Source organism: Molossus molossus, unplaced genomic scaffold (genome assembly GCF_014108415.1).
Source record: "Molossus molossus isolate mMolMol1 unplaced genomic scaffold, mMolMol1.p scaffold_m16_p_11, whole genome shotgun sequence".
In the NCBI taxonomy this organism is placed as follows: Eukaryota; Metazoa; Chordata; class Mammalia; order Chiroptera; family Molossidae; genus Molossus; species Molossus molossus.
This window is the reverse complement of record NW_023425346.1, coordinates 34,646,806-34,674,352: the sequence shown is the minus strand read 5'-3', so window position 1 is coordinate 34,674,352 and position 27,547 is coordinate 34,646,806. Positions and strand designations below refer to the sequence as shown.

At 38.7% G+C, this 27,547-nt stretch overlaps 1 protein-coding gene across 3 annotated transcripts in view; it reads left to right on the top strand.

Moving 5' to 3' along the window:
- The window catches only part of NEB (nebulin), a 194,532-nt gene that overhangs the window by 65,005 nt on the left and 101,980 nt on the right, over positions 1 to 27,547 (top strand). For all 3 annotated transcript variants that reach the window (XM_036253262.1, XM_036253261.1, XM_036253260.1), the window contains 24 exons: positions 459 to 563; positions 1,853 to 1,960; positions 3,412 to 3,723; positions 3,831 to 4,037; positions 4,461 to 4,565; positions 5,757 to 5,864; positions 7,640 to 7,951; positions 8,152 to 8,355; positions 11,409 to 11,513; positions 12,766 to 12,873; positions 13,211 to 13,522; positions 13,958 to 14,161; positions 14,464 to 14,568; positions 14,655 to 14,762; positions 15,873 to 16,184; positions 16,480 to 16,683; positions 17,172 to 17,276; positions 18,826 to 18,933; positions 20,477 to 20,788; positions 23,096 to 23,299; positions 23,617 to 23,721; positions 25,194 to 25,301; positions 26,407 to 26,718; positions 27,312 to 27,515. In XM_036253262.1, coding sequence (XP_036109155.1) covers positions 459 to 563; positions 1,853 to 1,960; positions 3,412 to 3,723; positions 3,831 to 4,037; positions 4,461 to 4,565; positions 5,757 to 5,864; positions 7,640 to 7,951; positions 8,152 to 8,355; positions 11,409 to 11,513; positions 12,766 to 12,873; positions 13,211 to 13,522; positions 13,958 to 14,161; positions 14,464 to 14,568; positions 14,655 to 14,762; positions 15,873 to 16,184; positions 16,480 to 16,683; positions 17,172 to 17,276; positions 18,826 to 18,933; positions 20,477 to 20,788; positions 23,096 to 23,299; positions 23,617 to 23,721; positions 25,194 to 25,301; positions 26,407 to 26,718; positions 27,312 to 27,515 — 4,377 coding nt within the window. The remainder of the gene's footprint in view (positions 1 to 458; positions 564 to 1,852; positions 1,961 to 3,411; positions 3,724 to 3,830; positions 4,038 to 4,460; positions 4,566 to 5,756; positions 5,865 to 7,639; positions 7,952 to 8,151; positions 8,356 to 11,408; positions 11,514 to 12,765; positions 12,874 to 13,210; positions 13,523 to 13,957; positions 14,162 to 14,463; positions 14,569 to 14,654; positions 14,763 to 15,872; positions 16,185 to 16,479; positions 16,684 to 17,171; positions 17,277 to 18,825; positions 18,934 to 20,476; positions 20,789 to 23,095; positions 23,300 to 23,616; positions 23,722 to 25,193; positions 25,302 to 26,406; positions 26,719 to 27,311; positions 27,516 to 27,547) is intronic.

Sequence of the window (27,547 nt, the reverse complement as noted above, 5' to 3'; positions counted from 1 at the left end):
ACAGGTTAGCTCAATTGGGTTACACCCCATGGAAGAGTAAACTCTTTAAATATATAAAGTAAATTATTTTAAGAAGTTTAAAAGACGTCTAACCTGTGTTATTAAGTGAAAAAGCAAGATGTAGAACATTACATATTATGTGACCTCGTTTATATTTAAAAATAACTATGTGTGGGCTTTAATATGCCTAAACATTTTAGGATGAAGATGCCACCTCTAGGCTATCAGACAAGAAGATAGGACATTTTACTTTCTAGCCTATGTCCTCTCCACTGTCTTGTTTGAATGAGTACTTTTTCATTTAAATTTTATAAAAATAAGACCTAGCTAATAAAAATACATAAAAATTGATATGTATGTACAGTGAGAGAGAGAGAGAGAGAGAGAGAGAGAGAGAGAGAGAAAGTTTCCTTTTAAGATACTAACTTCCACTGGGGGTTTTTGTTTTTACTTTCTAGCACCTCTACAAACAAGCTTGGGAGGCTGACAAGACCAAAATCCACATGATGCCTGATATCCCCCAGATTATTTTGGCAAAGACAAATGCAATTAACATGAGTGATGTAAGTATTATTCCCCTGCTGTCACCATGCTTTCCCGCCTATTTGAACCGGTAAAAATGAATGAATTAATTAATATGTCTTCATTATGAGAGTAGATGATTTGGAAGTAAAAGTGAGAATCCTAAACAGAATCTTTCTCTATCTTGCTTTGCTAACAGTGGGCCTGTCTATGGGCCTCGGGCCCAGCAATTAGGAATTTGAAGGGCAGGTGCATTTTGTTTTAGGGGTAGGTCCTCCTTCTCAAACGAAGACACTTGGCAAAAAGAGAAGCTCTTGGGGGCCAGGAGAAGAGAAAAAGAAGTGAGAGTTCTAGGATCTCATTCTTTTTTTTTTTTTTTTTTATCCTCATCCGAGGACATTTTTCCATTTTTTGTTCAGATAGAGTGGGAGGGAGAGAGAGGAAGAGAGAGAGAGGGAAACATCGATGTGAAAGGGACACATCGAGTGGCTGCCACCCGCACGACCTACCAGGGCCGGGGACAAGCTGCAACCGAGGTACATGCCCTTAGCGGGAACCGAACCCGGGTCTCTCCGGACCGCAGGCCGATGCTCTAACCGCTGAGCCAAACTGGCCAGGGCGTAGGATCTCATTCTTAGAAAATCCATCCACTAAGACTTTGAGATGGTCCTAAAGAAGGGGTCTGGGGAAAGTTCAATGGAAAGGGAAGATGCACATTCTGAGGAATTTGGGGCAAGCCTCATAACAAGAAATGTGTGGCAGTTAATATCAGAAAATGCATAGTTGTTTTATTTCACTTCCTTTCTAACCCTAACCCATGGTTACTAGGAAATCCTCTAATTCTGCCAGTTATTTTTTCTTTTTCCTTTCTATTCTTTGTTTGAAGTACACAAGAATTTGGGATGCTGACTTCTTTTTGGATTGTAGAATCCACACCATTATATACATAAAAGTATCAACTGTAAAACAATGAAATGTGCTTTTGATGTAAGAATGTGGCTGTTTTGTAGTCATCCCTTGATTCTCATCTGATAAAACGCATCAATAGAACCTACTGGGCTTTCACATTTTTAAAAAGCATTTGTATAACCTCATAGAGAGGGAGAACTTTTACTTTTTCTGGTAGTTTCTTAAAGGTATGTTTGAGTTTGGTATTGATTTTATTTTTTTCTTCAAACACAATGATGTTTTTTGTGAGAACATTCAGCCATTGAACCACCGGTGAAACATTCTGTTCCGAAATAAAAACCATGCCACGGTGCTAGTTTACTCTTTTAAAGTAAATCCAGGCTTTCCATTTAGAAAACTATTCCCTTGCCTCTGTTTACAGAAACTCTACAAACTTTCCTTGGAAGAGTCTAAAAAGAAAGGCTACGATCTCAGAACTGATGCAATTTCTATCAAAGCTGCCAAGGCCTCAAGAGATATTGCCAGTGATGTAAGTCCAGAGGGAGCCATCACCTGGCTGGGGGCTTCTAATCTACCAAAATAATAGTAGCTCAGTTCTGGAAAAGCTGAGTGGATAAAATATTGGGGTGTCAGGGGATGTGGAGCTAACAATAGCCTCACTCTATTCTGTGAATGCTTCTTAGCTTTGCTCTTTTGCTTGCTCTGGTATTTCTGAAAAAAACGGAATGCTAACCACGTTTTGACCACATGGATGTCTGCTCCCTGACTCATGAGATTTAGGTGACTTTACCTTGAATTCCATCACCAAGGCTGTGACCTGTAGAAATCTAAAGATGTGTATTGTTCTTGCCTCTTAGAATCTGTCTTCCTAAGAGGATGTCAAGTGAAGTGGTGTGCTGAGGGTGTTGATCCTTTGTGCTTAGGACAGCTGATTATTAAACAATCGGGAGTTGTGCAAACCAGTTGTTAAAGTATGGCAGCTTGACCTCAGCCATGGAGGGAGTACTTACACCACAGAAACTGCCAAACACTGTAACTCAGGGCTTCTCCCCCAGAGAGCTAGTGTGCCAGCACACCACTGCCGTAGCATAAGCTTTGCGAGCTTGGTCCTTTCATCCGGTTGTTCTCCCAAGAAGTCTACTCACAGTGAGTATCTGATGACGCGGAGTAGTGGAAGGAGTAGTCTTCAGAGCACCCTTTCCGTATCATCCCCCAGTTATACTTCCTCTGTCTCTGTTCTGCATCTTTCCTTTCCCACCGATTCACCCCTGTTTCACTCCTACATTGTCCTGAGACCTCCCAATTCTTCTCCCTCTATTATGCTGGAAGGGCTCTCCCATCTCCTACCCCCTAACTTGCACACTCGGACCCACAAGAGTTAGGTAGACTATATCCACGTATCAGGATCTCCCCTCTATTGAGGGAAATTGGGTGATAAATAGTAAAACTTCTTCCTCAGGAGACCAGTATGAAGAGTCTTAAAAGAAAAGGAGTTCCACAAATACAAAGCTACTGTAAAATTACACTGTGTCTCTCATAACTGAACTATTCTCACCTGTAAAAGACTGACTGGATTATTTCTTACGCAAACATTAAGCTACTTAGAACATTCTGCTTTTTTTCTTTCACTTGCTGTACTCTTATTACCAACTAAAGGCCTCTTTAACACTAACAGCAGAGTATGTGTGGAAGTCAGTGTGGTGTATTATCACAAGAGATGGGTTCTAATCCTTGGTGACCTTACAAGTCCCTCACCTCTGGTTCTCAGCTTACTCATCTATAAAATGGGGGCAATAACAATAACTTTGCTATCTACCTGACAAGGTAGAGTTGTATCAAGTTACACAAATAAATGTGAAAAATGTATTTTGTGAGCTGTAGAATCCTGTACAAATATTGTGATGAAATACAGACTGCCGACACAAGAATGTTTCTTGTTAAGAGGACTGCTCTGAATAAATATTCAAATTTTCTTCACAGTATAAATACAAATATAATTATGAAAAGGAGAAGGGAAAAATGGTTGGTTTCCGCAGTCTTGAGGATGATCCCAAACTAGTCCATTCCATGCAAGTGGCTAAGATGCAATCTGATCGGGAGTACAAGAAAAACTATGAAAAGACAAAGACCAGCTACCACACCCCTCCCAACATGCTCAGTGTCATGGCCGCCAAGGATGCCCAAGCCAACATCACCAACACCAACTATAAACACCTGATCCACAAGTACATCCTCCTTCCAGATGCCATGAACATCCAGCTGAGCAAGAATATGAATCACATACAGAGTGATGTAAGGCTCACTTCTTTCTGGGTGATGGTTGGATTCCTAGCATGGGAAGGGAGACCTCAGTCTCCTATGCCACACCTTCGTGTCTGAATTGCCTCTTGTCTTTATAGAATGAATATAAACAGGACTACAATGAATGGTACAAAGGGCTTGGCTGGAGCCCAGCTGGTTCCCTAGAAGTGGAGAAGGCCAAGAAAGCAACTGAATATGCCAGTGATCAGAAATACCGCCAGCACCCTAGCAACTTCCAGTTTAAGAAGCTGACCGACTCCATGGACATGGTGCTTGCGAAGCAGAATGCGCTTACCATGAACAAGGTAGGCAGTTCCCAGCGAGGGGGCTAGCAGCCTCTGGCTCTCCTTTAGGGCTTTTGATTCTGGCTCACCCCCTCTAGGCATGGCAAGCAGCCCCAGAGCACGCCCTACACCATTCTCTTCTGCTACTTGCCTATTTTTATTTCTCCTGTCCTTCTAATTGAGTGAGAAATTATTTTTTTCAATTATTATATCTGAAGTAGTTTGATCTATCCTAGAAGGTAGAAAACATTTAAATATTTACATATTAAAATCTGAGTTTGGTCTTGGTGTCTTCTATGAATTATATGCTACTTTAGTTACTAAATTAATTTCATCTGATTCAAGTTCTGTGCATTCAAATACCCTGCTACATTTTTTCCCCTTTCTGGTCTACCCTAAGAAGTTATTCAAATTTCAAATGCCTTTCTTTTTTAAACTTTCTAGCACTTATACACCATTGATTGGAACAAAGACAAAACCAGGATTCATCTGATGCCTGATACGCCAGATATTTTACAAGCCAAGCAGAATCAAACACTGTACAGTCAGGTAAAGCTCATAAAGATTTGGCTCAAAAGTAATTCAACTTATTAAGCGATGTAATGGCAAAAAAACTGATGTAAATGCTAAAGCATTGGAAATGATTGACTCCAACCGGCTGGCCTAGGGATGTTGCAAAATGTGGTGAAAAGCAAGAGCTTCAGCTACAACTGCGTGTTCCATGGAGCCAGGCGTTGGGCCTATCTGTTTTTCTCAGTACTCACTGTGTTTGGCAGAGAGTAAGAAATCAATACATAAATTGTTGAAAGAAAAGATTGTATCCAACAGACCTGGTGTGGGTTTTGATTTTGCCATTTATAAGTTGTATAATATTGGGTCGAAACCTTAGTTTCCTCGTCCCTAAAATTGGGACCATACAATTGCCTGTGGCGTTGAATTGCTGTGAGGACCAAATGTGAAATTCCATGTAAGGCTCTCAGCACAGTGCCTGGCCCATAGTAAGTACTGGATGACTTTCAGCTGTTGCTATTATTATCCAGTTTTCACGCACATGCATCCATTCAGTGAATTTGACTCAGAAAGATTAAATCATGTATTGCACCTTATAAAAGGCATTTCATCATCTATGATTTTGATCACTTAGCCAGTGGTTCTCAACCTTCCTAATGCCCCAACCCTTTAATACAGTTCCTCATGTTGTGGTGACCCCCAACCATAAAATTATTTTCATTGCTACTTCATAACTAATTTTGCTACTGTTATGAATTGCCATCGGAAATATGTGTTTTCCGATGGTCTTGGGCAACCCCTGTGAAAGGGTCGTTTGACCCCCAAAGGGGTCGTGACCCACAGGTTGAGAACCACTGACTTAGACCATTAATATTTTGTTACCTGACTTTTTGTTATCAATTATTTTAACATCTGTGTTCAAAATATGAGTACATAGCATGGGAAACTTACCTGATATATCTGATATGCCCATATAGTGTCTGAACAGAAAAGACCATACTCAATTATACCTGGGAGGGGTCTCAGAGCCAAAAAAATGAAGCCAGACAATGTGATGCTTAGTCAATGCTCTATTAAATATTGTGTTTTGTTTTAATCCCTATCTTGAGAGAAAAAAGAAATGATATTAGATTTACCTAGATCTCTATTCTGTAGGTAAATTTTTGTTCAGAAATCTGTTGGGGTTTTAATATACAATGAATAATACTAAATCATTTCTTTAACTTTCAGAAATTCTATAAACTTGGATGGGAAGAAGCTTTGAAGAAAGGCTATGATCTTCCAGTCGATGCACTTTCTGTACAGTTGGCCAAAGCTTCAAGAGACATCGCTAGTGATGTAAGTACTACTTTGACTTCTACAAGAATGCATTTTTATCTGAACCAGGTACATTAAGCCTTCATGTTGTTAATCCTAAGAATTAACCACAAAAAATCCAAAGGACCTGGGATAGAGAACAAATGATCAGAATTTCACATGGAAGCACAATCTCTTAATCAAAATCTTTAAAATCAAACAAAACAAGAAATTGATTTGGAGAGAAAGACTGTCTACAGACAGAATCTAACAATAAATTCTAAGAATATGAGGGAGTATTCTCTCTAATTCAGTTAATCTGTGGCATTCCAGAAATGTTGGACAATTAATTAGATCATGTATTATTACCTGCTTTCTGGCTTAAGGTCAATACCTCATTAAAATGAATCAATGTGGTGATAAAACTGGAGCAATAATGGCAATAATGATGACTGCATGTTCCCCAGAACCAAAACTCATTTTGCTTAGTGTTCTGTGCTCCCCATAAGGTAAAGATAGTTTAGAAATTTAAAAAATAACATCAATAACTTCCTAACAGCACAACATTTGATGGTACCTGTTTTCTTCCCATGTGAACCTATTAGTTGAAAACTTTTGAAATATTACCCCCAAATTAAATTAACTATATGTGAGCTTTCCCACCATTGTAGACATTGTATCTCTTCTCAGTTTCAAATGGTTCTTGTATCTATAAAATTTAAGAAAATTAAAGCTATTTTTATAAATGCATAATAAATTAAAATCATAGGACTTAGAGTTAGAAGATAACTTAAAGGTCATTTAATCCAAACTATGCATTTAATGCCCTACCTTCTTTCCATCTCTAACATGTGGTCATCCAGTCCATGAATACTTACAAGATATAAGAATTTTTTAGTCCATTTCCTTGTTGGATCATCTCAAATTGTTATTATGCATTTTCTTATATGGAACTTAACTATGTTACCAATCGACTCTAGTTCTGTGTTCTAGAAACCCCACAAAGTAGTTGAATCCTCGACTCTTTGGTCTGCAGGCTGACGCTCTAACCACTGAGCCAAACCAGCCAGGGCAAAACTCTTCATATTTTGAATGTATATAACCATGAAGCTGGGTGTCAAGAGAGAGTAGAACCTACTTTCTTGAGGTGCAATGTGCGCTCAGCATCCAGCATCATGTAAATGCCATTGTTACTATCACTGTTATCATTGTTGCTATTGTCATGCAATTTCCCAGACTGAATCTAGATACTGGATTTCTCTTTTACTTTCTTATATTCATGTAGTTCGTTTTGACCCACCTTAGCAATGTGCTGAGATCATGTAGAATTTTCTTTCGAATCTAACACATTTAGCTGTTTTTAGTAATATGAGCATTAAGAAATGGATCCTGAACAGGACAAGTGTATATGACATAACCATATGGCAAATCACTAAAAATCCTGGTGCTTAATTAATCTACATTATTAGACCTATTTGTCAAGTCCTGGATCTTTCTCAATTTTACCATTCAGCCCATACTTTCCCATTATTTCTATAAGGATATCACCAGTGCTTTATCTAACACTACCCTAAAGTCAGCACACACAATGCTAGCCCGTTCCAGAATATATTGAAATTAATTTCTCACTACAACGTCTCTTGATACTCAACTACATTACATTCCTTTGGAAGCGTCTACTTGGGTTTTAACATTTCTCATTAAGTTAACATAGACACCCCTTCTCTCATTCCAGTTTTCGAAACAAACATACAGACAAAGCAAACTAAACTTAATTTTGGTTTCTGTTAATAAAAGAACTTTTCCTCCGATTGCAGTTTAAATATAAACAAGGCTACCGCAAGCAACTTGGCCACCATATTGGATTCCGGAGTCTGCAAGATGACCCCAAGCTTGTGCTGTCCATGAACGTAGCCAAAATGCAGAGTGAAAGAGAATACAAGAAGGACTTTGAGAAGTGGAAAACCAAGTACACCAGCCCCGTGGACATGCTGGGGGTTGTGCTGGCTAAGAAATGTCAGGCCCTGGTCAGCGATGTGGACTACAAGAACTACCTACACCAGTGGACGTGCCTGCCCGACCAGAATGATGTTATCCAAGCTAAAAAAGTTTATGAACTACAGAGTGAGGTCAGCTTCTATTAAATCTAAAAGTTTATGTATTACTTCCTATCTCATATGAGTAACCATTTATTCATAGAGAGACAGAAACTAGAAAGAGAAATTATTACTGAATATCTAAAATCCATCTGTTTGTAGTGCGTAGAATCACTTAGGTCAAGGGTCCAGAAGAGGAGGAGATTTTGATGGCTCGCTTTGTTTTTTCACAGAATCTGTATAAGTCGGACCTTGAGTGGTTGAGAGGCATAGGATGGAGTCCCCTGGGTTCTTTGGAGGCAGAAAAGAACAAGCGGGCTTCAGAAATCATCAGTGAGAAGAAGTACCGTCAGCCTCCAGACCAAAACAAGTTCACCAGCATTCCAGATGCCATGGACATAGTTCTGGCAAAGGCAAATGCCAAAAATAGGAGTGATGTGAGTATAATTCTTTGGAAATGAAATAAATTATAGTGCCTGATACTTGGTAGGTACGCAATATAATTTGCTTATTAAATTAGTAGAATACTGTAGCATCACATCATACAGCCTAACACAACGCAGCATAACATTTTTATTTAGTTGCTTCATTTGAATTATCAAGTATTTCACACTGGATCATGTAAAAGTGGGTTAGTATCAATTTTTGTCACCCAGAGCTTGTTTGTTTGTTTATCCAACGTGTAATGAGAAAACTATAAACAATACTTTTTTTCTTTGAAACTTGAGTGCAACACAATCCCAGATTTTGTTGTTAGGGTATAGTGTATGAGAGGGCGCTAATACTTTACACAGGTACAGTGGAAATGTTATAAAGAGTTTATTTACTTCCAAGTAATTATAATGCATTTTGTTTAGCTAAATCAAGATACATAAACATTTATATATATCTCCCATCTTCAGCTTCCTTCTCCGGCACTGACACAAGCGTCTGGCACATAATAGAAGCTCAATAAATATTTATTGAATAAAATAAATGAAAGAGCAGTGTAGAGTAATTCTATGCAGAAAAGGGAAAGAGTAATCATCATTGCCCAGTTAAAAGTATAACCCTGAAATTTACGGTAAATTAAATTATGTGCACTGAGATTCTGGAACTGGTAAGAAAGTTTAAATCAATATGTAATAACAGTTTGGGTCTTAGAAGGATCTATCTATATATATAATATGCTATATGCATGTCATACATATTAGTTTTCACATAATATATATATATATGCTCATAATCAGATTAAAGTAAACATTTGATAAATTGTAGCTCCTCTCTTCCCAATCCACCTCTCACAGGTTTCTTGCAGTTTTGGTATCCAAAATTTATAGTAAATGCTCATACGCCAGCTTTGTTATAAATATTCAAGTTTTCATTCTTTTATTTTCAATGATGGAAATTTAAATTCGACTGGCTGGCTAAAAATTTATGCAAATTAGTTTCCCCTTTGGAATCCAAGTTTCTTTTTTCTCTGAGACAGGCCTGTCTACAAGGCTCTGCATTAATAAGGTGGCCAAGAGAAAAACCCTGGATCATGACATTTTTCAACATCAACACCTCAGGACAGACTTGGCAACAGCGTGCCCTGGTTACAGAAATGCTAAGATACTAATCGCCTCAGGCCTCAGGAGAGGGCCCCCGAGGTCCTTGAACCTGCTATCTCTCCTTTTGAATAGACCGATACATCTATTACAGTATAAACAAATATTAACATTTTCTCTGTTTTCCATGGAGTAAAAGCAACACATGCCTTTAAACAAATGGTCCAACTTAATGGTTCTCAACCAGGGACAGTTTTGTCCCACAGGAGCATTTGGCAACACTGAGAGACCTTTTTGGTTGTGACAGTTTGAGGGTGGCATGCTACTGGCATCTAGTGGGTAGAAGTCAGATATGCTATGCACATCCCAGAATGTTCGGGGACAGCTCCCCACCTCTCCAAAGAATCATCCAGTATAACACTAATAATGCAGGTTGAGACACTCTGATCTTAATCAGAAAGGTTTGTGCAGAACCAGGATAACTGCATATGGAAATTCACAAGCCTTGCTTTGATTTTGCCCTGAAGGTCTTAATCAGCTTCTCTGGGTTATATGGTGTAGTGAGCATGTGCAGGAAGGAGAAAAGTGCCAACCCCACACACCCCACACTGCAGGCCTCGAAGGGAAATCGACAATGCAAGGAGCCAGTGAGACTTTTACAGTTTCTATATTGAAATAACTTCAGGAATACAGAAGAGTTGCAAAAATACTATAAATAATTTAATATATACATATATATCTCTTCACCCAGATTCCCCAACTGTTAACGTTTTGCCATAAATTTTTAATTTATAGACATTAAAAATTAAATATTTTATCCATATATATATATATATGGCACTCTATCCCTAAATAACTTTACTGTGTATTTCCTGAAAATAAGAACATTCTGCAAGAACAAAACCACGGTGCAATGATCAAAATCAGGAAATTAACATTGAAACAATACTAGTCTAGAGAATTTATTAAATTTTACCACTAATGTTCTTTAGACAAAACAAAAGGAAAATTCTGAGCCAGTATCCATTCAAAGATTACACATGGGATTCACTAGTCATGTCTTTAGTCTCCTTGAATCTGGACTCATTCTTCACTGTTTGTCTTCCAAGTCCTTGACATTTGCGAAGAGCACAGGCTGGTTATTTGATAGAATCTCCCTCAGTTTGCGTTTGAATGATGTTTCCTCATGATTAGATTCAGGTTTTTATTTTTAGCAGGAAAACACATGTTGTATCCTTCTCCATACATTATACTGGGAGATACATGATACCAATTTGTCCCGTTACTGATAGCTTTCACTTTGATCCCTTGTTTGAAATGGTGTCCCCAAGTTTCCCCACAGTCATTACTATTTTATCCTTTGTAATTAATAAGTATCTTCTGGAAAGATTCTCTGAAAATCACTGAGATTTTGTTTGAATCCCCTTATCTTCTGTGAAAAAAGACAGAGGATGGCTCTGGGACATACAAGAATTTGTTATGAGTTCTCGTATGAAATTCTTTTGGGAATCCTAATCCCCCCAAATAATTATGGGGTACAACTATAAACAATAAACCACAGAAGAAATGAAACACTCTAAGTTCGATACAGTGTCTATATCATCTCTTGAGAAAACAAGGGCCGTCTCCCAATTAAACACCAAGGGAGATGTTTACAGTCGAACAGATGGAGAATTACTGCTCCATTTGATGACATTGGCAAAGGTTACCATTACTTGGGTTGATTTCTTATAGGCAGGGTTATCTATAAGTTGGTAATGGTAATTAATAATCTTTATTTTAAATGGCAATTATATCCCAAGATTAATCAAGAAACACTGGAGCTATTTTCTGCTTATACTATCTGCTTATGCTATCAATCATAAGGCTTAATTCAGATGAATTCAGTAATCCTGTTTGAATTAACTATGTCATTCATTAATCTAACAACATCACTAACAAACTCTTATTTCTCATTTTAGAGACTTTATAGAGAAGCTTGGGACAAGGACAAGACTCAAGTGCACATCATGCCGGATACACCTGACATTATTCTGGCTAAAGCAAACTTAATCAACACAAGTGATGTGAGTGTCCAATCCAAAATGTGGTTTCAGAAAGCTCATCTTAGTTGGTTCTGTGGCAGTAATTTATTTGGAAGTTATTTTGAATGCCTGAATTATTTTCATTAATGGACTATATGTGACTTAGATTCCTCATTTAGTGGCTTTTAGCTTGAACATCAACTTAATTGGTGCCCCCTGTCTGAGGCAGAGATGGGGTGCACTGTATGTTCCTTGCAGTCTATTGTTACATACAGCATCATGATGTAATGGTCCATATCACTCTCCTCTACGTGGTAGAAGCTCCTTGAGGGCAGTGAATTACTATGGAATCTGTAGCGTTTCACTAGTATAGTGCCTGGCACACAAAAAAATTCAGTGAAATTTCAAATAATTGAGCATGTAAAACTCATGCAGGAGAATTTAATTTTTATTTATTTTTGTCATCATAGCATAATCTCCTAAAATTTATAGACATAAAAATTAAATATTTTAAAGACAAATTCTAAACTCTAACAGAAAGACTTTAATATTAAGTAATGTATTAAAGTAATGCCTCAAAGAGAATACTACACACACACACACACACACACACACATATATTTATTTATTTGTGGGTATATATACAAAAATACAAGATCAATAAGCATTTTAAACAATCAGGTTTCTGGATAAAGTGCATTAAATGACATTCTCAATTATGTAATTATGTAACAAATCTGAAGAAGCAAATCATTTCACTTAAGCTTTTTAAATTCAATATTTAAATTTCTTTCAAAAAATCTTACATTTTAAAAATTATGAAGGACTTTGTTTCATACCTACCAATGTAACCCTACGTTGGATGACCTTATACTCTGAAATAGACTCAATATCCCAATGCTTGGACTACACAGAAGAGACAGCTCATCCGGCATGACTTTTCCACACTAGAGGTGAAAAGGCATTGCTCTTTTATAACAAAAACTTCTAATGAAACACTCTAAGTTGGTTGGAACTTATCACCTAAATGATATTTCATTTCTCTATCAATTCACTTCTGCTTAATTTTCATAAACATTTGAAAAGAGCTGACATTTAACTTTGTTGATCTAGATAACTGAAGAGCTTTGAAGTTTAAAACAGGATCATTAGCAATCAATGGGCATACTTTCCAATTACATTTGAGTATTTTGGAGCACAGATACTATTCCCATAGACTCCTAAAATATTGAGCACATTGGCTTCGTTAGGCTGCAGTTGTTTATTTCCCAACGTGATCTTCATCTCTTAACAGAAAATCTACCGAATGGGCTATGAGGAGCTGAAGAAAAAAGGCTATGATCTTCCCCTTGATGCCATATCAGTCAAAGCAGCAAAAGCATCCCGAGAAATCGTCAGCGAAGTAAGACTTTGTCCAATTCATATAATTCTATTGCAATTTTTCATTTCCGAGCAGTCTCCATTTCATTTTAAGTTGAACAAAATCTTTCAAGGAGTAATGTGTGAAACAGAGGGAAATGATTTGAGATGCCATGTGGGATGAGGATGAGCTTGAGGATGCATTTATTATGCATGAAATTTGAACTGGATTTAGCCTTTAATCTTTCCTATAAAAAAAAAAAATATCTGTGGCTCTTTGGGCTTAGAGAAATATTTGGAATTAATGTGCTTTGTAATTTGCCACAAAGATGGCAATATACATTCATCTCCAGAAGAATGAACTTTTCTTTTTCCTTTAGTACAAGTACAAGGAAGGCTATCGTAAGCAGCTCGGCCACCACATTGGAGCTCGGAACATCAAAGATGACCCCAAGATGATGTGGTCCATGCATGTGGCCAAGATCCAGAGTGACAGGGAGTACAAGAAGGACTTTGAGAAGTCGAAGACCAAGTATAGCAGCCCCGTGGACATGCTGGGGGTGGTGCTGGCCAAGAAGTGCCAGACCTTAGTCAGTGACGTGGACTACAAGAACTACCTGCACCAGTGGACGTGCCTGCCCGACCAGAACGACGTCATCCACGCTCGGCAGGCCTATGAGCTCCAGAGTGACGTGAGTCTAAGAATTACCTTGGCCAACAAAACACCATGTATGCTTTCCTAAGTATCAAAGTTCCCCCAAATTGAGGAGGGTTGAGTTTATACAACTGAATTCTACTTCCCTGACTAATGCCCAGACTCTATCCAGTCCCCCAAGCATTATTCCACAAAGAGCGAGCCAACAAAGCCCTCATTGCTTTGGTAGAGGCCTCTATATTGTTGACCCAGAAGAGTTGGGTCTTTCTCTACATGCTGCTGTTAAAAATGTTTTTCAAAATATTGCTTCTAATCTGAATATTTTGTTGATTCATAAGACACACCAAAATTTTTTAATTTCCCATTAATTCAAACATTGTAATATATATTACACTATACTATACTATACTGTTTTATTTTTAGGGGCATATTATTATGTTTATGTTTAGTGATTTATCAATTACAATTGCAGAATTTGTACAAGTCTGATCTTCAGTGGCTAAAAGGTATTGGCTGGTTACCTAGTGGTTCTCTTGAGGATGAGAAGAACAAGAGAGCTATGAAGATTTTAAGTGACCATGTTTACCGTGAACACCCAGATAAATTCAAGTTTAGCAGCCTTATGGACTCCATCCCAATGGTTTTGGCAAAAAACAATGCCATTACCATGAACCATGTAAGTTATTTCTTTACTTGGGAGGAGTATTAACTGTGTGTATGTGTGTGCGTGTGTGCACGTGTAAACACTGAAATCTGTTTCTGTAAAAGAAAATTTATATTCAATTATTTTGCTTTGTATTAGAGTGGTTTTTAAGTGTGTTGTGCTTCCAACTGCCGTGAGACATCTAGACTTGAAGGTGTCACAAGTGCCAACTCACAGAGCAGATTCTCTTCATTTACTCTTATTAAGAACCAGATTATTTTTATGTATCCATTTATTACTGGTCTGTCCTAATCATATCTTTTTGTTTGTTTTAGCGCCTCTATACAGAAGCTTGGGATAAAGACAAAACCAGTGTCCACATTATGCCAGACACCCCTGAGGTTTTACTAGCTAAGCAAAACAAAATAAATTACAGTGAGGTAAGCCATATATTTATGGTGCATGATATATTTTCCTTACACTGCACTTTATAAATCAAACTTATGATGATTTATTTCTATTTCAGAAACTATATAAACTTGGCCTAGAAGAAGCCAAGAGGAAAGGCTATGATATGCGGCTAGATGCCATTCCCATCAAGGCGGCCAAGGCCTCCAGAGACATTGCAAGTGAAGTAAGTGCACCTGCAAAGTTCTCTGTCTTAGCCTTGGCTCAAAGATTTCTTCCTTTCTCCTAGATATATGCTAGAGCAATTAATCTATGGGGTTAAAGTTCTTACTAACAGTTTCTTCTCAGTAAATAGTTTTAAATAATGGTAATGAAATTCTCAACACAAAAGCTAATTTCTAGTTATGGCTGGGTTCATAGCAACATGCATTTCAAAATATTGTCTGTTTCCTGCTGAACGAAAGCATTGGATACCTGACTATCGTTCAGACATACTTTTGGCTTTTCCACATGATGTATTCTTATATACACCCACACTCATTGTAGGATTCCTTCAACTCCCAACCCATGCCCTGTGAACCAATAACCTACAAGGGCTGCATGAATGGGACACATTATTCAATTCAAAGTACAACCATCCATATAGATCATATGTTTGTCTCTGCATCCAGTGATTGGCTACGGATATTTATGTTCTTTAAAACATCAATTTGCTCAAATGTATTTTTTATTTATTTTCAAAATATGAGAAGTAACCATCATAACTTTTAAATGTTCAACAATCACAGAAGGCTTACAAGAATTAATACATGCCACAGCAATAGAATATCTGCTACCATTAAAATTGATGTTTATAAAGAATATTTAATGATGCAGAGAAATGCTTATATGATCATGGGAAAGAGCAGGCAAGACCCATACACAGTGTGACTCTTATTTTAATTTTGTTTTCTCTGTCTCTCTCACACACACATACACTTGTTATCTTTTTTTTTTTTTTATCCTCACCCGAGGACATTTTTGCATTTTTTGTTCAGACAGAGCGGGAGGGAGAGAGAGGAAGGAAGAGAGAGAGAGAGAGAAACATCTATGTGAAGGGACACATAGAGTGGTTGCCACCCGTACGACCAACCAGGGCCAGGGACAAACTGCAACCGAGGTACGTGCCCTTAGCGGGAACCGAACCCGGGTCTCTCTGTTCCGCAGGCCGACGCTCTAACCGCTGAGCCAAACTGGCCAGGGCCTTGTTATCTTTTTAATGCGTAGAGAAATTTGGCCTTAGTCACTGATTTTTACTAAAAGTTAAAGGTGGTTATCAGCATTTTTCTTCTTCTAGTACAAGTACAAAGAAGGCTATCGTAAGCAGCTCGGCCATCACATTGGAGCCCGGGACATTAAGGACGACCCCAAGATGATGTGGTCCATGCATGTGGCCAAGATCCAGAGTGACAGGGAGTACAAGAAGGACTTTGAGAAGTCGAAGACCAAGTACAGCAGCCCCGTGGACATGCTGGGGGTGGTGCTGGCCAAGAAGTGCCAGACCTTAGTCAGTGACGTGGACTACAAGAACTACCTGCACCAGTGGACGTGCCTGCCCGACCAGAACGACGTCATCCACGCTCGGCAGGCCTATGAGCTCCAGAGCGACGTGAGTACCTGGGAATCATAATGACATTCAAAGGTGGGAAATTAGTGAGTTCACACCCATTGGAGAAGGTAGCAATAGGTGTCACCAAATTCACCACCCCCTGCAAAGGGGGGAATAGCATTCTTTTTTTTTCTTGTGTTAATTGTTTAACCCTCCAGACCAGAAAGAAATGTTGTCTGATACCCTGCCTGTCCACTAAACTATATTTTCAAGAGTGCCCTTACTTTGTTTCATATCCTTAGATGAAAATTTTTTCCAATGAGAACAAATATTTATTGACTATTTGTATCAACAGAATATGTACAAGTCAGATCTCGAATGGATGAAAGGCATCGGCTGGGTTCCCATTGGCTCTTTGGATGTGGAAAAATGCAAAAGGGCAACTGAAATTTTGAGTGAAAAAATCTATCGCCAGCCTCCAGACCAATTTAAATTCACCAGTGTGACTGACTCTTTGGAACAAGTGTTGGCAAAGAATAATGCCATCACCATGAACAAGGTGAGGTTTCAAAATTCAGTGAACCAATGTAGGACTCTTAAAGCTGAATCAAAGAAAAAGAAGCATAATCAAGAAAAGAAAGAAATAGAGCATTTAGCAACAAAAGACACCTATCTATGATCTATCTATCTATCTATCTATCTATCTATCTATCTATCTATCTATCTAAATCTAGTATATGTTATTTATAATATTTACTTCAGTAATTGTTTTATGCTTTTGATAAAACGGCATATTTTTATGGAAAATTATCTTTGCATAAAAGATATTCTCTGTTTCCTTTTGTTAACATATGTTTCAGGTTATCAGAAATACTTATTCTACTATGAACTTATTACTTCGCTTGAAGAAATGTATATAAATACATAATGTGTATAAAATGCATAGCCCTTTGTTATTTTTGTTTATAAAGTTCTCATGGTCTGAAACTCCTACTAATGACTGACTGACTTTATTTTTCTGATGATATTATATCTTTTCTTTGATAGCGTTTATACACAGAAGCCTGGGACAAAGACAAGACCCAGATCCACATCATGCCAGACACCCCAGAAATTATGTTGGCAAGAATGAACAAAATCAACTACAGTGAGGTGGGAGCAGATGCTAATTCTGTAACTTTGCATTCTGTTTCTAACTTCAATTAATCTATTCCTTGGTGAGGTAACACTAACGGACAACTTTATAAAGAATCTCTCTTTGCTACATGTACACACCCACAGTTGCATTTCTCGATCACCATCCTAAACATCAAATTTCAAGTAACACAAATTATTATTCAGAAAGTACAAATCATAAGAACTAATCATTTAAGCAGTAACCATAAGATTAATTAGACCTTTTCCTTTTATTAATTTTTTTGAAGTTAGAAAATTAGCAATAGACCAAATATAAATGTATTTCCTCCTTATCTACATAGCCGTGCTAAATATGTATTTCCCTCTATAATTTATTGTTCCTAAATTATAGTTTAGGGTCAAAATTTAAGATTTTTAATGTATACGATTAAGTCAAGGATGAAAATCACAATAGTGCTACCAGACAACACGGAGAAAGAGGGAGACAGAGGCAGAGAGGACCCGGCAGTGTGTATATTAGCAAGTCCCTTTCCTTTCCACCTTCTGTGAGCACAGGGCCGTGTGCCCCCAACGCAGAAGCACAGGTGTGTAGGCTGAGAGATCCGCCTCTCCGCATACAGGAGTCCCCACCCAGAAGGTTGTCGTCCTGCTTTTGCTTAAGTGTTCTCAGTGACAAGGAACTTATAAGTCAACCGGTGTGTCCTGGAAAATTCCATTAGGTGCTTCGATGTTTTGACTCAAAGACTTCTCTGTGCAGACCCCCCTAGTCCTCTGAGGCTATGCAGAACCAACCTGCGCCAACGCCATGGAAAGGTGATAGCACCTGTGGTGCCTCCCCTGCCACCTCACCCCGGTTCTCTTCTTACTAAACACCCCGAGTGCCTGGGCAGTCCTCACAGGACACCCCTGCCAGAATGTGACTCTCAGAACCAAACAAAGTTCTGCCAGTGAGGAACGAGCCATGGAGGAAACAATTGACGTCCTGTGTCCTCGCTTGGACTTTTGACCTCCGACTCTGCACCGTGTGTCTCAGGCACACGGCAGTTGTGTTCCTGCTGGTGCACATGGAATCTGGGGTCAGCTGAAGTCCTAAGACATCGTACATGGGCTTAAGCTGGGTTCCCTCTAGCCTGCATTTACACATTTGGCCATTTAGATCTCAGTTCAGAGAATGACATTTGTCTCTCTCACTTATCTGCAATTTCTTGTTCCTCGATGGAACCTATCATGTTTGAGCCTGTGGAGATGTTTGTGACTCTAAGATTCTGTCAGAGGATGTATTAGTTATTTCTACCAGGTTTGTGCTACCAGCAAAGAAAAGAGTGTCTTTTGACAGCGTAAATCAACAGAATATACTTTAGAGAATTTAAATAGGTTAGCCACCATCTTAAGTCGTTTTATTTTAAACTACTGTTTTAGTGCTTATATAACTAGCTTTTACTTACCACTAGAAACTAAAAGTGCAGAAGGCTTAGAACTCATTCTCGAGGTGAATTATTTCAGACCCCAGTCAGTTTTTGGATACGAATGTCAACATCTAACTGCTTTTGTTGTCCAAACTTAGAGTCAGTATAAACTCGCCAATGAAGAAGCCAAGAAGAAGGGCTATGACCTGCGAGTTGACGCCATCCCCATTGTGGCAGCCAAGGCCTCCAGGGACATTGCCAGTGACGTGAGTTGTCAATTGTATTCCAAGTATGTGATGCATCAGAAGTGACGTGTGCACTGAACTAAATCTTTACAAAGAACTTTCCTGGCCCTTTGAAAATATCTCCTGATATATTATGTGGGGTTTTTCAAAAACCTTATTTTGAGGGAAATGGAAAATGTTACGTTCATAATAGGTGTGTGTACGCTGTAGGGCACAGTCTCTTCTGTTAAAACTGGTCCACCAAGAAGAGGGAAAGATCTGTTCATGGGGAAATTGTTACAGGGTTCGCTGCAGGCTTGGAGATGCTTATATAAAAATGATCACAGTGCTTATAGAAAGTGTCATTCAAAAACAGAAGTTCTCTCAGAGTGAATCAGGGCTTGCCAGTTGATCAGAACCAGCAGTAGTTACTAGCTCAAGCTCACACCCTTAACAATAGCTCCTGGCTGTGCACCTCATCCCTCCCAGAATAAATCCATCATCCTTTCCTGGTGCCTCAGGGAATTCTTGAGGAACAGACCACAGCTCTAAAAATCAAGATGCAGTATTCAGGAATATGGTAACACACTGCCCTTTCTATTGGAAAATCATGTTAGTGACTCACTTTAGTTGATGTATGTTGGACTTCCCCTACAAATGGATTTATGCCAATAATAATAATAAAATAAGAAGAATAACAGAAACTATTGATAACTCTGTGCTAAGAGCTTTGAGTGTATTTCACTTACTCTTCAAAATTGCCCCAGGATGATAAACCCTAGTAAACATTGTCCTTATCACCATTTTGAGGTTTGCTTAAGCAACTTGTCTAAAATCAAGCTCTTGGTGGGTGATAGAGTTGAAATTCCAGACCCCTCATTCCTTTCCACTGCACCATTATTGCCTCCTGCTGACTCATCTATACTTTCTTTAAGACTGGAAACATGTATTTTAGATAATTGACTCAGATTCCAGGATAAAGCCATTAGGCATAGAATAATAAAAACATTGTTGGCCCATGACTTTGTTAGGAGCATGTTCTACCCAGTTGGGCAACTACGACTTGACTAGAATAATCAGTTTCCAAAGTGATGCCAAGTATTTGCTACCACCAATGAATGCATGGATCCGTTATAAAATAATAAGTTCTCCTCTGTTGTCCTTGACCTAGAGTACCACCCTTCCAGGAACCAGACAGTCAGGTCATTACTTATTAAACACACCATGTCACCAGGTGCATCTCTTTCTTAACATGCTTTTAGCACATAAAATCTATTTCTCCAAGGTTCATATGGCCTCTCCCCCACTTCCACAGGTAACCTCTCCCTACTATGTGCACTTCTGCCTCCAGAACTATTTATTACCAGGCTATAAGTGATTTAGGGCATACACTCCAATTATACTGATTACTCTATTTAGCTACCTCTATAAACTTCTAAGGTAAAGGTCAGGGCTACTGGCTTGAGTTAGTATTTATTAGCAAAAGTCAACTTACAACAACTGCAATATAAGCAAGATGATTTTGTATAGACTTGGGGCCTCTAAGGGTTTACAATAAAACCTGATTTGTACATTTTCATCTCAGTACAAATACAAAGATGGTTACCGCAAGCAGCTTGGCCATCACATTGGAGCCCGGGACATTAAGGATGACCCCAAGATGATGTGGTCCATGCATGTGGCCAAGATCCAGAGTGACAGGGAGTACAAGAAGGACTTTGAGAAGTGGAAGACCAAGTTCAGCAGCCCCGTGGACATGCTGGGGGTGGTGCTGGCCAAGAAGTGCCAGACCTTAGTCAGTGACGTGGACTACAAGAACTACCTGCACCAGTGGACGTGCCTGCCCGACCAGAACGACGTCATCCACGCTCGGCAGGCCTATGAGCTCCAGAGCGACGTGAGTACACCATCTGTAACAGAGTTGTGTGCAGAAATAAACTATACAAAAATTATTTTTTTATACAGTCAATGGGCTACTCAAACTAGGATTTATTGAGTGATATTTGAATATTTGATATTTGAATTCATGTACAGCTTTATGTCTTTATTTGACTTTGTTAATAGGCTTCATAAGGAAGTGAAATTTATAAGCTGGATTTGATCTTATAAAAGTAAAACCAGAATTAATCAATGTTAGAATTCAGGGTCCACCAGAGGGAGACATTTTCTTTATCTTTTAAGGGAGAAAGAAAACAATTTTATTTTTTTAAATATTACTCTGAAATTGGTTTTTAGCTCTCCTTGCAAAACACATGAGGTTATAATTAATGGAACATTAATGCCTGCTACATCACTAAATATTATTCTTATGAATAAAAAAAAAAAGTCACCGTGTCTGTAGCTATTGGTTCATTTCCGTGACACGTTCCCCTCTTAGCCCAGCTCCTTGTGGAAGGGTCAGGCGGGTGCGACAGAACCCAGGACCTGGGAGAGGCAGATGCACTCAAAACTGGGTGTGAAAGGCACATTTGCTGCAGCACATACTGTATAAGCACTAGAAGGAATCATTAAACATTAGAGGACTGTGAAGAATAAAATAAATTAATGATAATTATGCATTCATTGGCTGTTCCCAGAAACAGTATAGCCCATCTGTTCTGTAGCTTTCAACTTACAGAACCCTGTATTTTAAAATTCTGTCCAAAAAGAACGGCTTTGCCTGCACATGAAAGGTACCTACAATGGTTCACGTCGCATAGTGGGGCCCCTTGCGTTCGTCTCTTTGTTGGTACCTTTTCAAGGTCGCCTCCCGCACAACGTGATCCAGTCTTAATAACATGGAAGCATTTGAACATTAAAAAGTCCTCCAGAGGTATAAACTGTTATTGTTTTCATTCTTCCTGTTGTTATTTAGGGGACAGTAACTAGTCACCACAGGACAATTCTAATAGGCTTTTTGTCTAGACTGCAAAATATCAGTGTTTTTCTATTTCATTGTTATGACAAGTAAAATCCTTCAAATGAGTCGGGCAAAGGTCCAATCCCATTGTTGTGAAACAGTTATGAATATCTAATGGGTACACAAAAATCTTTTTTTAATAAGTATTTTTATTTATTATTTTCAACTACAGTTTACATGAATATTATTTTGCATTGTTTTCGGGTATACAGCATAGTGATTAGACAATCATATACTCTACAATCTTCCCCCAATATTTCCAGTACCCACCTGGCACCGTACATAGTTACTAACAGTATTATTGACTGTATTCCCTATGCTGTAGTTACATCCACATGATTATTTTGTAACTAACGATCTGTATTTCTCAATCTCTTCACCTTTTCACCTGGGCCCCCAACCTTCCCTCCTCTCTGATAACCATCATTCTGTTCTCTGTATCTATGAGTCTATTTCTGTTTACAAAATTCTTCAGCCGAAAAAAAAAGGATTTGAAGTAAAGTGAGAAATAAAGATATGAAAAAATGATTCTGGAAAGAAGTCCATGCTTCCCTTCCTGAGAACTTGGTGGGGAAGAGACTGGGCCCAGGACCAATGAAATAGGTCCCTATTGCCCTGAGTCTTGGATGGTGTTACAGCCGTCTGAGTTCTGGCCCTGGGCTGTAGGGGTTCTACATCATTATTCTATTTTAACTTCTCTATCTCTTTTTTTTAAAGAGCAGTACAGGTATTTTGAAATGTAAGAAAAAATACATAGAAGGCAATAACAATCTAACATAATCCAACCACTGAAAAAGCCCTCTCCTGCTTATGTAATTTATCCACACAATATATCTACATAGCTTATGTGTAATTATTTCATTTAATATTATATTCATGACATTTCTGTAAGTCATCAATTTCTTTAAAATTGGCTTTTAATAGCTGCAGACTGTTTTATTTGACTAGGACTAACAGTTATTTATGTTGGCCATACATGTGGTTTCTCTCCCTCTGGGTTGGCATTCTTTTCCTGAGTACATAGACATTAAAACGATATTCACTGAATTGACGGACAGAGGATATTAGTTCGGATCACGTCTCTCCTAACAATCTGAAATATCTGATCACTTTTTGTTATGGTTAGGAGACATTGTGGGGTCATTTTTGAACATAGTTCCTCTTTTCGTTAGCCTAATGCAGTGCGCTTGTTTTCTATGAGAAACAGCAATAACCAGAATCGTACTCGATTACTGATTCCATGTGCATCTTTACCCTGAATATTTCGGTCTTGCTGAAGAATGACTGCCTCTTTTCTCTTCACAGAATGTATACAAGTCTGATCTCCAGTGGATGAGAGGCATTGGCTGGGTCCCCATTGGGTCTCTGGATGTGGTCAAGTGCAAGAGAGCTGCAGAGATACTGAGTGACAACCTCTACCGCCAGCATCCGGACACGCTGAAATTCACCAGTGTGACCGATTCCCTGGAACAGGTGCTGGCCAAGAACAACGCCATCACCATGAACAAGGTGAGCCCCAGCTGCCCTGAGCTGCTTCAGGATGCCAAAAGATGTTCTTGTACTTTAATGACTAGTGGAGTAATAATTATCCATGAAAACGTGGGGTCACATTTGCCTCCTAAATTACATACTTAAAAGCCTCTAAATAATTTTTCTTATTCCCGGTTTTAACCTTGATAACTAGCCTTAAGACTCAAACCTCCCACTGAATACTTGATATTCAAGTCTGGTTTATTTTTCTTAATTTTACCAATAGTCATCCTGTTTTAATTTGACATTTTGGAATTGCTTTTCAAATGGTTTTCTATCAACATCTTGTTTGATAGCGTTTATATACGGAGGCCTGGGACAAAGAGAAGACTAAAATTCATGTAATGCCTGACACCCCAGAGATCATTTTGGCAAAGCAGAACCAACTCAACTACAGTGAGGTAGGAGCAAAATTCTATGGTGCTTCACTTACTTTGTTGTTGTGGTTATTGTTTGTTTTTCTGCACTTAACTGTTGTGGATGTGCTCAACTATCTTGGTGCGTGGGGCTCCATGATATGAACACTGGGCCCATCCAACCTTTCATAGCTGGGCTGCATATTATATGCTATCAGATTCCACAGGCAAACTGAAGTCATATTACCTTTTCAGTTTATGGCCACTGCTAGTCTGAGTTAGTGGACTTGAGTAGTATTTTTCACATTCCCAAGAAGTAGGATAGCCAGATGAAATACTGGCTCAATATTTATATTAAATTATTTATTGTTTATCTGATATTCAAGTTCAAGTTCATTTGATAACTCTAGCAATCTGTTCAGGGGGCTCTAATAATATGCTCCTCTTTCCCACCTGAATCCTCAGTAAAACTAAGAAGTAAAACTGAAGAGTAGAAATAAAACTCAAAATCTCACAGGTGTTACTGCTAAAGTTAGGTTCAAGGACATCTTTGGACGAGAGGCAAACAAGCTGCACTGACCGCAGAATTGGGTTCCTCATCCAGGCACAGGCCACAAGGGAGCGGGGCAGTCAGTTCCGCCCTTCTCAGGGGTGAGTCCTGCTTAGAGTCCAGAGACAGATGAGGGCACGCTCCCTGGAGGGCGCAGTTAGGCTGAGCAGGGCATACCCGGTTATCCCATCCCTACCGGTTACATAAAGCTGTAAATCACTACACCTCTCCCGCGGCAGAGAGTAAAGGTGCAGAGAAAGGAGTAAGGCCAGAGATGATCATTGAGCTTCTTTTCTAGAAAGAAAACCTCACACATGGAAAGAAGTGTTGTCCATTAACAACACTGACTACTGTCATTTTAAAAGAGTAAGATGCAGTTTCATAGGTGCATATTTCACTAATATGATACAGCTAAAATTTTGAATCAAAGTTGTGATGATGGTCATTATCTACTTTTTAAATTGTATTTCAATCTTTCTTCCATTTGTTTTCCAAAAATGATAAAATAATACGAGATTGTCAAAAAAAGTTTAAGTAATAAATAAATGGGTAAAAGTATATAAGTATATATATTATAAGCAAATAAACATATTCTGCAATTTCTTTTTCACTTAGAAATATGTATAGATTGATGCTTTATTCCTTGAATGATATAACTCAATTACATTAATGTATGTTGATAGGTATATTATATTAATCTACATGAGATATATTAATCTACTATATATCATTTATAGATTAATAATAGATTAATATATCAACCTATGTTATTACCCGTTGATATATCTCATTTTTTCTAATGCTATCTAGTTCTTTTGGTAAGATATGACTTATTTACTTTCAATGTTGCTAGAATTTTAAATAGTTTCCAGAACCTATCCTTTTTTAAATTATGTGATATGTCACTTGATAATCTCCAAATAAGTGCTGTTGAACCTTTTGCTTTAACTCTGACTTCTTTCCCTAGACTCTGTATAAACTCGCCAATGAAGAAGCAAAGAAGAAAGGCTATGACCTGCGAAGCGATGCCATCCCGATCGTAGCAGCCAAGGCCTCCAGGGACATCATCAGTGACGTGAGTGACAACACTCCATGTATCTCCAAGGCCGGACGGGGTGGGGGTCATCACGGTCATTATTAGAACAGAAAGATGCATCTGGGTGCTCATTCAAGTACATTTATTATGAGTTAAATGAAAGAACTGGTTCTCATTTGAAAAAGCTCTTCCATATATATATATATATTTTTTTTTTAATCCTCATCCGAGGACATTTTGCCATTTTTTGTTCAGATAGAATGGGAGGGAAAGAGAAGAAGAGAAAGAGAGAAACATCGATGTGAAAGGGACACATCGAGTGGCTGCCATCCTCACGACCCAACCAGGGCCAGGGACAAACTGCAACCGAAGTATGTGCCCTTAGCGGGAACCGAACCCGGGTCTCTCTGGACCACAGGCCGATGCTCTAACCACTGAGCCAAACTGGCCAGGGCTCTTCCATATTTTCACTCCAAAAGATTTTAATATTTAGGTCCCATAGAGAGGAAGTGTCCCAAACTGCAGTATAAGATTGAATTTGAATCAACAGCTGTTCATATCTACAATTATGAGACATTCATCTCCATATTTTGATCATATGGCCCACACAGAAGTAAGAAAATGCCAGAAAACTTAAGACAAACTTGGTTACATGTATTGGGTTCAACATCAGAAAAAGACCTGGTTACAGCTAGGTCTAGGGAAATACACCTTTCCCCAAACCTGCTCTGGATGTTTGTTAACTCTTTCTTTGAAAAATTACCTTAAGTGCCTCCATTTGTGTTCTTTTAAAATGAAAACAGAAAAGCGAAGGCAGACAACCAAGACCCAATGCAATGGTGGGCCTGATTTCTCTTTCCACCATCTCTGAAGGAAGTGGGTCCTTTGGTGGAGAATTCAAACTTCCAGAAAGTGTTGCTGCTTTTATTTCCAGGGACTTAATGTCGCAAACCATAAAACTATGTAGCTTGGCATATAGAGTATTGTTGTAAAGCCTAATAAGAGTTTAGGATGAGGAGACAAATTGATATTCAGATTATTCCATCTCTCTGAAAGATTTTAAATCATAATTAACTTTGAAATTAGTAAGACTTTTAGCCCTTGCTATTTATTTCTATTTTTTAAATGACTGCTTTTCTTTCAGTACAAATACAAAGACGGTTACCGCAAGCAGCTCGGCCACCACATTGGAGCCCGGGACATTAAGGACGACCCCAAGATGATGTGGTCCATGCATGTGGCCAAGATCCAGAGTGACAGGGAGTACAAGAAGGACTTTGAGAAGTGGAAGACCAAGTTCAGCAGCCCCGTGGACATGCTGGGGGTGGTGCTGGCCAAGAAGTGCCAGACCTTAGTCAGTGACGTGGACTACAAGAACTACCTGCACCAGTGGACGTGCCTGCCCGACCAGAACGACGTCATCCACGCTCGGCAGGCCTATGAGCTCCAGAGCGACGTGAGTACTTACACCTGTTAAATACCACTGGTGACCGTGCTCATGATAGTAACACAGCGATTTTCAACTGGTGTGCCGCAAGAATTTTAAAACATGCACTACTTGACTATTTAGTCAAGGGCACTGACCTTTTTTCCCTTAGTTTGTCAAATATAAGAATGACAGCAGCTAACACAATAGCCATCTGGTATGAATGAATCGAAATTATACCTACTTTTTTTGTCAGATGAGCAAAAACTATAACATATTCTTGATGTGTCACAGAATTTTAGTAAGTAGTTTATGTGTGCCTTGAGATGACAAACGTTGAAAATAAATTTAGTAATACATAAATAATGGTCTAGGATTAGATAAAGCTCTCAGAAAGAATGATGTTTTTCTTCTTCACCTCTCATTCATTGTGCCTTACTTTTATTTATTTATTTTTTTTAGAAAGAACATAATACATGATGCTATATCTAATTGGCCTTCATAGTTTAAAAGACATGGACATGAAATTTGGCTATCCAAGTTTTCTAGTCTTTTTCTTTTCTTTTTGAAATCAAATGTCATAACAGCTTTAGTAATACTTGCTATTGTGTTTATCTCACCAGAACATTTATAAATCAGATCTCCAGTGGATGAGAGGCATTGGCTGGGTCCCCATTGGGTCTCTGGATGTGGTCAAGTGCAAGAGAGCTGCAGAGATACTGAGTGACAACCTCTACCGCCAGCATCCAGACACGCTGAAATTCACCAGTGTGACCGATTCCCTGGAACAGGTGCTGGCCAAGAACAACGCCATCACCATGAACAAGGTGAGCCCCCAATTTGGGGGAAAGTAAAATAG